The sequence below is a fragment of a genome, unplaced genomic scaffold (assembly GCF_019419815.1).
Source record: "Pyrus x bretschneideri cultivar Hongxiangsu unplaced genomic scaffold, Pyrus_bretschneideri_v1 Contig76, whole genome shotgun sequence".
Lineage (NCBI taxonomy): Eukaryota > Viridiplantae > Streptophyta > Magnoliopsida > Rosales > Rosaceae > Pyrus > Pyrus x bretschneideri.
The window spans coordinates 692,556-704,074 of NW_025999816.1; the positions used below are offsets into that span (position 1 = coordinate 692,556).

The window sequence follows — 11,519 nt, forward strand, 5'->3', positions numbered from 1 at the left end:
GGTAAGGGCCACAAGGTAATACAGATCGCCACGTCGCTTACCCACACCAATCATCGCCTTCGAAACCAAGTCCTGCAAAACACACCAAGAAGGAAAGAAGGTTATGGAACAGGATAATCCATCTGTAAGTTTACCAACCGATAAAAGGTCCACTCGGAAATTAGGGACACATAAAACATCCTTCAAAGTAACTGAGGAATTTAAAGGAAGAGTGCCGGTAAAAGTAATGGGAGCGGAAGCACCACTAGGCAAAGAAACAGGCGGCAAATGTGAAGGAGAACGATTAACCAAACATGAAGCGGAAGAAGTAATATGATCCGTAGCACCACTGTCAAGAATCCATTGACCATGACGAGAGGTGACAGGTAACAAACCTTGGGCAAAATCAGTAGTGAGCACGGCATTGGCCTGAGGAGGGGTGGTGGTGTCACGTAGAGCAGCTAGAACACGGGAGTGCTGCTCGGCAGAGAGGTCAGGCATGACAAGCTGCAAGTCATGCAAAGTGGGCTGGGTCCCGTGCACTTGGTGGGTCGCTGGAGTAGAAGAGGAGGCGAGGGCCTGGGTGCCTTGCACGTGATGGGCCTGGGTGAAATTATGGGGCCGGAAAGCAGAAAACCGTGGCTGCTGGGGAGGACTGGAAGGTGCATGGCTGCGGGAAGAACTGGAAGCAGTGGCACGGCGCGGTGGTCGCCACGGTTGGCCATGGAGGGGATGGCCAACGGGATAGCCATGAAGTTTATGGCAGGTGTCTCGGGTATGATAATCAAAATTGCAGTAGGTGCAGTGGAGGGGAGGACGAGCAGAGGAGGGACGGGACGGGCCACGAACAGCCATGGGAACGACAGAGAAAGCTGCCGAAAAAAAAATTAGGGCTAGGGTTATAAACCTGCTCTGTATACCATGTAGAAAAAGGTGTGTAGGCTAAAAATTATATTTGTTATTGATACATAAATGTGGAAAAATGGAAGAGAATGCAAATGGAAGAGAATGCTTATGGAAGAGAATGCTTATTTTTTCATTATCTTTCTCTACAAGATTACAAGGATATATATACATGATACAAATGTGTAGGTAGGACAAGGTAGGACGGTTAGTAGACAAGCTAGGACGGCTAGGAGACAAGCTAGGACGGCTAGTGACAAGCTAGGACGGCTAGTGACAAGCTAGGACGGCTAGGAGACAAGCTAGGACGGTTTGACGGCTGTAGGACGGCTTATTCTTCCAATACTAATATTATATACAATTACACAAGGATTCCAACCATATTCCTTATTTGTCTAACATGCTGGAGGCTTAAAGGTGAAGTCTGCATTCTTGCTTGCTGGGGGCTTAGAGGTGAAGTCTGCATAAGATAGGCTGACGGTGACAGTGCAAAACTTGAACTTTGATAAAAACACATGATGTAGCAATACATTATACATTACAACATGCTTAAAGGGAAAACCCCATTTGCTCTACGAAGCTGAAATCTTCAAATATTTTGAACAAGGGCACAAAATTTGCATTTGCGGAAACAACAGCAACAGCATACCTCAACAAGAACAAACGAACCAAAGAATATATAAAAAAAGTTGAACAAATTCGGACACACGTATTCAAAAGTCAAGCACCTAGATCAAAACTCCCCGAACTAAAAAGGATGTGTGTTTATCGTTTGTAATTTTTTATTATCTTCCCAAAAATCATGCCCATAAATCTGCAATCTGAATTGCACTTGAAAGACTGAAAAAATCAGTCCAGCAAAGACAATATTCTATTTATACAACCGAGAAGGATGCATGTATAAAAAACATACAATTGCAATATTCATCTCCAATGCTACTCTCAAATATGTATGCTTCTTTCCTTTCCCTTGTGGCATACAATTACACATGGTAACTATAGAAAACAAAAACAAATACAGCAGAGCTATTGAACATCAATACCAACTATAGCAGAGCAAAAGAAAGAGTATGTATGCTCAATTATCTTATTCTCCAAGGCTCCAAGCCACCAGCAATAATTGTCTTCCTGTATCAAAAGACATCACACCAATACCAACTATAGCAGAGCAATTCAACATACGAATAAATGGCCGATTTTCTCCAAGCAAAGTAACTAGGTTAGTTGGTGACCTAAGGCTTTGTTTAAGACACCAAGAGTGACCAGAACAGAACCTGGATAACAGGATCATGGGTAGGCTCAGGAAAATGACCTTTACAACCAGCACACTCAATGTCATGCCAACAGTGAAATGTAATCTGAAGAAATGTAAGAGAGAAGCCGAAAAAATCAGAAGAATCGAAGACAGAAGAAACTGTATAACTGCTTCTTTCATTCAATAATTGGATAATGATTACAGAGTCTTTTTACACTAACTCAACACACTCCCATTGATACAATGACACATTGCCACTCTTTGCACTTGATAGTGAACACTAAACTAAAGAGAACACAATCCTTTTGTGAAAATGTCAGCATACTGATCTGCAGAAGCTACAAACTGCAACAAATGAGTGTCTTTTTGAAATCTTTCACGCACTTGTCAAGAAATTCGTCTTCTTGGGACGTGGCATGCTGCTTGGGCTGTGGGTTCTGTGGCGGCCTTAGCAGTTTTCTGGTCATGCCTTTATTAATGGGCTTGGTTTTTCAGAGGTTTGGGTTATGGTGGAGGTGAGCAGTTCATACAGAATGCTCCTCCTTCTGCACATGCATAAGGTTCCTCCTGTATGAACAAACAACAACAACAAATAATTAGATTAAAACATATAAAAATAAAAGAAACGATAAGTGTAACTACCTCATCAGCTCGAACCTCCTCCACAGCTCGAATGTCCTCCATAGCTTGAACCTCCTCTGCAGATTGAGCCTCCACCTCAAATGCTCCTCCTCAGCTCGAGCCTCCTCCTTAGAGGTTGATCGATATTCTCCCCAATGAAAAATGAAAAGCCCAATCACGATCATTATGACACCCCCAATACTGAAAATTCAATGATGCACTTTGTTATCAATCAACTTCAAAAATAACTCAATTAATGCCTATTAGAATTAAGTTTGCAGATTTTACCTCGGTTTTTTTATGCGATCATGCAAGATCATAGCTGACAGCCCAATAACTAAAATCATGGATATCGGGGTGAATGAGGACGCAAATACAGCATCCGTCTTCTTCGTCAAATTGGTCCCCAAATACTGCACTAGACCAGCAGAAATGCCCTACAAGAGAAAGGTAAACAAAATACAAACTGTAAACTAACATAAGTTGCTTCATAATATAGATGTTGTTAGTTTATGAAACTAACCGCAAATACCCAGCAAAACGTGTTGAAGTCCCAACCCATAACCCACTTGTAGGCTCGTCCACGAGTGGTGACCAGGGCAATAATGAGGCTGGGGATCACAGCTGAAAACCGTACTATAGTTGCAAGCCATAGAGCCTCGACGTCATACTTCTCCATGGTGTTTTCCTAAAAAAATAGAGTTGAAAGAAGAGCTATATAATTTCCACCACGTTTAACAGCCATTAACAAACAAATAGACCAAAACCATTTTAAAGATTATAAATCAACTTATGATCTAAAATTGAAATATTCTTACCATGAGTACATTGTGGCAAGCTGAGCACAGTACTGAAGCGATCACAAGACACAATGGCCACGTCCAGTTTTCATTGACAAGTCGATGAGCTGCAATGGTGGGGCCATTATATTTTCCAATCAAGAACGCCCCACAAAAAGTTATTACTAGACCCCCCAGTTTTGCTTGGTCGCTCTTCTTGCGAATAGAGATCGACTGTATCCTGTTATCACAACGGTAAATAATAAGTTAGCTTCTAATGCAGTGTTATTTAACTTGAACAAGGTTGAAGCGCACCTGAAGATTAATGAGATCAAGTATGTCAACGCGGGGACAACCGATTGCAAGCAAACAGTAAATTGGGCTGGCAAGAATTGGGCACCAAAAGACAACCAAATCTGGGATAAAGGCCTGTTCACGAAATGGAAAACAGTTATACTATAGTTATTATAAAGCTAAACCTGTATTGAAAAGAACTAAATCTGTTTTTCCCTATGTAATTACTTACTCGAATACATGAAGACCCATTATGCGTATGAACAGGGAAGGTGTCAATGTAGGAAATGGTGTCCTGCAGCATGAAATTTAACATTGTGTTAATAAACAAACTAATTCACATTGAATTCAGAAAAGAGAATGTCTGAAATACTAACCCCAAAATGATTGTAGCGAGCAACAACATTAAAAAGGATAGTCCGTTCGTAAAGAAATTGAACACATCAAAAGTGATGCCCCTTGACCTTGTAGACACTATAGTGGCGCTCCCTGCTATTAGTGGGATTGACACACCAATGGTCCATCGGGCAACTCTACCCCATGCGGATCTAAACAAAACAAATTCAAAAAAGTCAGATATATCAGGTGTTTGAACATAAAGGTTTGATATAAGTGTGAACAAACCTAGTAGAAGCAGTGGGCGGCTTTGGTACATCTTCTTCATCAGCACTTTGTTCATCGTTGCCATCCTGACTGCTAACCTCGTCGTCCCCACCACCACTGGCACTAGCACGTTCATCGATGCCATCATCACTTCTAATTTCATCATACCTAGCACTGATGCTGCTCTCTCCACCACTCTCGCCACCCAGCTCTCGTATAAAATGACTAATCATCCCGTATGTATACATAATCTAAAGAAATAACATTGTCAAGTTCCATCAGATACATATTTTAGTTTAAGGGTTCACAGTAAAAGGAAGAAAAAAAACAGAAAATGTAAAGTAATAATTTGCCATCATACATGGAAGGAAATAACAATTGGGTAAATCTAATAATGTATTCGTAGTATGCATGTTGCAACAAAGATTTGAAAAGTATACAGGCTAAAGGATCAAGTTATGTTTAGCAGCATGCTTTTCCAACCCTAATTCTTGACCAAGGGCAAATTCTAATGGCTGAACAAGAACTAGATACAATGTGCTATTTTCCAACACTTATTTCAATCTGTTAGGCCGGTATTAAATTGATGAACGGTAGCTATCAGTATATCAGTCTATCATGACACTTTATCGTGTCACTTTCCAACGCTGGATGCATATAAGCGAAGCATAAAACACACAAATACAGAGAAAAGTCACAGTTTCATGCAAGGATAACAAGAAATCAGAAAAGAAAGACAAGAAACACTCACTGTTTCATGCAAAGCAGCCAGATTGCTTGTTGCAAGAGCATTATGGAAGTGCTCATTTGTTCCACCAGCATAATTATCTCTGACTATTAGTGCCTTTCCTGAATCCGGAAGTCCAGGAAGCATAATTCCTTCTGGAGCTTTCACACCAACTGATGTAAAAAGCTCCGAATAACTTACGGGCAGCTCGATCACTTCACGGATTTGAGCCATTTGCTTCCAAACACCATCGACGTCATCCTCCCTTCTCACGGGTTCCCCCTGGCAAAAGATTTCAGGGTAAACCACACAACGTTCTCCGAAAGTTTCAGTGACCTTGAACGTTAGACTCCCGAGAGTGAATGTATCGCCTTTCCTCAAAGAACGCAAAGCAGATGAATTGCGTGTTGCAAGAGCAGTGTGGAAGTGCTCTGCATCAGCAGGTTCATCGTCGATACCTTTCATCTTCTCCCCAGATTGTGTGCAGGAGTAGCAGGTTCCCCTCCGCAGAATTTCGAGTGCTCCGTGGCTTTTGGACGAAGTGGAGGAGAATTCGGAGGAGACGGAAGAATTTCTTAATTACTTGAAAAAATGAAAAAGAAAAAGACTATTGAAATTCTTTTTTCTTCATTGAAATTATTGGTTAGATTTTATCAAGACCCCAATAAAACGCTCTATCGTCTTTGTATTTATTCATTTTGACCTACATTAATGAATGTCATGCTCTACTTCAGGAAAAAAAATAAATAAATAAAAAACATGCCACAACTATAGAGTTCATCAATCAGCTTGATTTTGATCTCACAATGGTTGTTTCTAAGGAGAAGAAATTTCAAGTTCGATCTAACTTTAGACTTTGTGGTGTGTTTAATATTTAGTTTCAACTGACACATTGTACTGAAAGTGTTGTATTTTTCAGATATACGATGACGAATGCCAAAATTGAGTTCGAGGTGGATTTGTGAAAATTTGAGTGGATGTTTCTGTCTTTCACCACATATGACTTACTCACTTTTAGGTCAAAATTGCATGTGTCTTTCCTCTAAAAAATTATAAGGATACAATGCTGAAATTATATGATAAGTAGGGGTGGAATTTTTTGCCAAATTACCATACCAAAGTTGTGCCAAAAAATTTGTACCATTGGTAATGGTACAATATTTGTACTGGACCATACATTTTTCGTACAGTAATGGTATTCAAAATCATTACCAGTGGTATACCGTACCGTACCACTACTATTACTATTATATCATTTATTTATTCATTTATATATAATTAGGTATTATTATCATTATATATGCGCTTTATATTTTTTTCCTAATCATTTATCCAATCATCTCACACTCTAATCTCTACTTTCCCAATAAAAAAACATTAGCTTTCTTGTTTTGCGACTCTTCATCTTTTCACTCATCTAGCCACCAACTTCATCTCTGTTACTCTAGTTCCGGCGACTCTCTCTCTCTCTCCGGAGTCCATCTCATCTTCTCTTCATCAAATTGGGATGTCTTTCCCTGGCTTCGTCTATCAAGTTAATTTTTGTACAATTTTAAAGAATGTAGAGATGGAATTTATGAATCTTTGTACTATTTTTTTTAGGGATATTGGATTCTTTTAGTAATTCTTCCATCTATTTACTTCTTGTTTCTTAAATGAATCTCTATAAAATTCTAATAATTAAATAAAAAAGTTTTAGATACCCAAAGGGAGTGGCCAAAACATGTTTGGACCTTAAATTGGGTTGTTAAAAAAGAAAAAAAAAAAAAAATCAAATTTTGGCCCAAAAGAATGGTCCAAAACAAAATGGTAATTACCATTACCATACCATGCCAACCGAACCATTTGGCATGTCGAAAATCAATAGACCGAAAGTTTGGCACAATAATTGTAATATATTTTGTCATACCAAAAGTTTGGTATGGTAATTGGTACATGAATTTTTGTACGATAACCGTACCAATACCATCCTTAATGACAATTGGTAAAAATGGCAACCACATCCACATGCATGGAAAGGAAACAAAACTAAGGCACTTATTACACATCATTTTCAACCATTGAATCCTCATATAAGTAGCTGCATATCATAAATATCACTTCTACTCCCTTTTGCTTTCCTTCCTCCCCTCTAATTTATTACCACAATCTCAAAATCAAGTCCGGTGTACTTGTATACTGCCAGCCTCATGATACATGCAAGTTTCATTTTATTTTTTGGAATTGGAATAACCTAATTTAAGATTGGCACAATATAGTTTAAAAGCAAGGAACTGATTTTTCCGCTCTTCCTTTGTTGTCCTCTTACTTTCGTTCTTGTTTTAATATTAGTAAGTTTGAATAAATTAAAGGCAAATAAATAGACAAAAACAAGATGTGTAATCATGCTTGTTTCCATCCTTTTCAATGAACCCTTCTTCATTTCTCATCCATGCCTTCTCTCTCTCTCTCTCTCTTTGTTTTCGAGTTTAGTATTTCCTTGAACGTACTAACACTTTCTTCATATAAAATAGAAAACATCACATGGTACAGAACCCCCTACCTAAAAAAGTTCGAAAAACTAAAAATTTCATCTTTGGTAATCAAAAACTTGAGAAAGTTGGCATTGTCCTTGTTATGTCCCTGATTTTCGACAGTGAGGGTCAGTGGTGCTGAAAGATTTCTGGGTTTAATGGGGTGTTTATACTTTTCCTTTTTAGTATGACAGGTAGCTTTTTTTTAGTGGATGGTATCATAAGTCAGCATTAGACTTGTGCCACCTAAGCAACTTAACAAATATGTAATGGGAATAGACGAAATCCTGTCAAAATGAAGCGAACATTGAGTTTTAGGTATAAAGTGGTGATATTTTAATTTAAAAAAAAAAACATTAAGTTCAAGTTACATGGGAGGTAACAAAAAAATAAGACTTTAATCAATAGAAAGGCAACATCATGTACAGAAATCAGTCAATTTAATCAAAACCTATCACATATACAAATTACAAGTTGATCTTGCAAAGAAATTATGCAAATTCCACGGTAGTGGGAAGCAAGGATCCGAACCATGATGGAGCAATTTAATGAAATGGACTGGGAATGAGAATGTGGTAGGGAAGGCAGCGTAAATACATTTGTTAGAAACAACAGTAATAATAAATAGCATCATCAAAGTGAAAGACCGCAAAAATTACATTGCACAAAAGGGGCTAAAAATATATGCAAAGGTTCAATCCGCGAGTCTGTTCCCAATAAACTGAAAGTTTGTAAGCTTCTTGACATTGATATTTCTTGTTAGAGGCTTAGAGGTGAAGTCTGCATAAGATAGGCTGACGGTGATGGTGCAAAACTTGAACTTTGATAGAAACACATGATGATAGCAATACATTATACATTACAAAATGCTTAAAGAGAAACCCCCATTTACTGTACGAAACTAAAATCTTGAAATATTTTTATTGATTCCACATGAAACGAAGGCACATAATTTGAATTTGCATTTACGGGAACAACAATAATAACATATCTCAACATGAATAAACGAACCAAAGAATATATAGAAAAATTGAACATATTCAGACACACATATAATATATAAATATAAGTAAAATGATGCATCAAGATTCATGATAGAAATTAAGGTTACAAACCAAATCAAATTGAAGTTGGTAAACTAACTCTATAACTCATAGTCATATAACTCTGTAACTAATTTCGTATTGTTGAAATGATAAAATCATACCTGCAACAAGTACGCATCAAGTACAGTGCAATGAGTATGAATGATGTGACAATTTTAAACCTTCAGATGCATTTAATGGTCAGGATTTAAATTCATAGAATTCATATAAATTCATTTAATGCAAAAGATTAAAATTCTCATATTGGGAAGTTTTCAATCCCTTCATTTTTTTAAAATTTTTTTAATATTCACGTGGGTCCTAGATTGACACGGGGCGCCTAGTCATCATTTACGTGGGCGCCACGTCACATGTTAATTGCTGTTTTAACAGAAAGTTTAACATATGTATGAAACTGTCCAAGAATTCACTTTAGGTACCAAACTAGGATGAAAAAAACTTGAAGTATGAAATGTTGAAAACCAAGAAACTTCAAGATAGTAAAATGAGATTTACTTTAGTTTAATTTCCATGTGATGTCTAATCATTGTCTACGTGGATGCCGCATCATCAATTAATCGAGGTTTTGACGAAAAATTTAACAAATGTATGTAAGTGTTCCAGAATTATAACTTTATGATCTTGAATTTTAATAATTTCACGACATCACAAAGTTGCAATTTAGTTAGTTTTTATAGGAAAGAGGGGAGATGAGAGATGAAACCAAGGGTAAACATGCAGCTGTGGAAGAAAAACAAAGAGAAAATAGAGAAAAATGTATAGTATAAAAACGACTCATCACTATACACTCGTTAAATTTTGTATTCATTATTCTTTTAGGTTAACTAAATAAGAAAATTGACAAATTATAGAAAATAAGATTCCGTCATTTTTATTTCTGTCATTTTGGAATTTCTCATCCAAACACAATGTGTAAATGAATTTATGAAAATACCAAAGTATTCAATCAAGATCTCAAATGATTTTACAAAAAATTATAGAAAACCATTAATGTATTCAATTATGATTTTAAATAAATTTACAAAAGTTTATGTGTATTCCAAATATCATTGATTTGATACGATTTTTAAAAGTGATGGATTTTGGAGTTTATATTGTAAATTAAGCCATAATAAATCTTGCCTTTTTCTATAAGATTTTGATGAGTTTGTCTTACCTTGTTTCTCATGATATCTTACTGATTTATCACTCTCACCATCACAATCATTTGCTCTCCCATTTTCATCATCTTCATCTCCGGCTTCCTCCACGTCACATTGCATGCCTCATCCAAATCACAAAAGTCTCATTTCCCACCTTCATTCATTCAACCACAATTGAATCCGAGTCTCCCTAACTACTGCACAACCAAGAAGTACGATCGTCCCTCTAATCTCAAAACATGATTTTGTCTTTGCATGAAAACACAAGCCTAAATGTTTAAGCCAGTGTGTATCCTACAATGAATCTCAAAATACTTGGCAATTGCTTGCAGGTTGTGATGGCTAGTGACTTCGTTGGAGAGAAATTTGGTTGTCCCAAAGCATTGGTTTTATAAAAAGATTGCTTATATGGTAATACCATGGTTTTTCACATAGGAGGATGTAGGTGCAAAGGAGATGCAACTTTTTGGTATGATTTCGACCTGTAATTTGTTTATCAGGTATAATTTCTGATCTTCAATTTTAGTAATTTCACGACATCACAAAGTTGCAATTTAGTTAGTTTTTACAGGAAAGATGAGAGATGAGAGATGAAATTGAGGGTAAATATGCAGCTGTAGAAGAAAAACAAAGAGAAAAGAGAGAAAAATAGTTATTCACTGAAAAAATGGGTAAATACATTGCAATGAGTATGAACAATGTGGCACACTCTAACCCTTCAAATGCATTTAATGGTCAAGATTAAAATTAATAGAATTCACAAAAATTGTTCAAAATAAAAAATAAAAACTCACAAACTCCATTAAATCCACTTAGAATTCACTTTTGAAATTCAAATGGAATTTATAAAAATCAATTAAAATTCTTCGAATTAAAGTCATTTAATCACAAATAAATAAATGATTAATGATAATTTTACAGAATTTGTCTATTTATTTTTGTATAGTTTGATCATCAAATGATTTTATATTGTATTATTTTTTCACAGATATAATATAATTTTAATATTAAACGATTTCGATCGTAAGATTGGGAATTGGATTTTCTCCTGAGCTTGGACTCAGGAACCTCCTGACTAACACATAAGGATCGTTGGATTTTAATTCAACGATTACAATTATTATAACTTCTAAAATACCTCTTGTTCGTAATTATTTGATCAAATTCAATGATCCATTAGGCAGCAAACTCTTAAGCCCAAGTTCAAGAGAGGATGAATTCCGTACGATTGAAATCGAGGAATACGTAGCAAAAGTGAATGGGGAGGAACTCTCATCAGCCATCGAGCCAAGTTAATCCTTTTTGGTAATCATGTGGGTTTTCAGTATTAAAAAAATAATAGGGTGAAGGATGGGACAAACATGGTGCCTAGAAGAGTTGACCTTGGCAGTTGGGCAGCCTGTGAGAGCAGCTCAGAAGAAAAACTGAAATAAATCTCTCCCTCTCTCTCTTCTTAGATTCAGATTGATTGATTGGGATTTCGATTAGGGTTTCAGTTTCTTTCTTCTCGTTTTTCCTCCCAGACGAAAGAAGGAAGAAGATAATGACGCGGGAATGGTGACCAAATAAACCAAAAATCCCAATAAAAAGCAGAAAA

General features: G+C 36.7%; 1 protein-coding gene across 1 annotated transcript; it reads right to left on the reverse strand.

Moving 5' to 3' along the window:
• Positions 1-2,289: 2,289 nt before the first annotated feature.
• Positions 2,290-5,811, reverse strand: LOC125472891 (WAT1-related protein At5g40240-like). Its single transcript, XM_048574952.1, has 10 exons — positions 5,186-5,811; positions 4,456-4,685; positions 4,209-4,379; positions 4,064-4,126; positions 3,853-3,966; positions 3,577-3,778; positions 3,282-3,446; positions 3,047-3,195; positions 2,780-2,959; positions 2,290-2,704 (listed from the first exon to the last, which is right to left on the reverse strand). The coding sequence occupies exons 1-10, from the start codon at positions 5,624-5,626 to the stop codon at positions 2,662-2,664; spliced, it is 1,758 nt and encodes a 585-aa protein (XP_048430909.1). The 5' UTR covers positions 5,627-5,811; the 3' UTR covers positions 2,290-2,661.
• Positions 5,812-11,519: the final 5,708 nt, after the last annotated feature.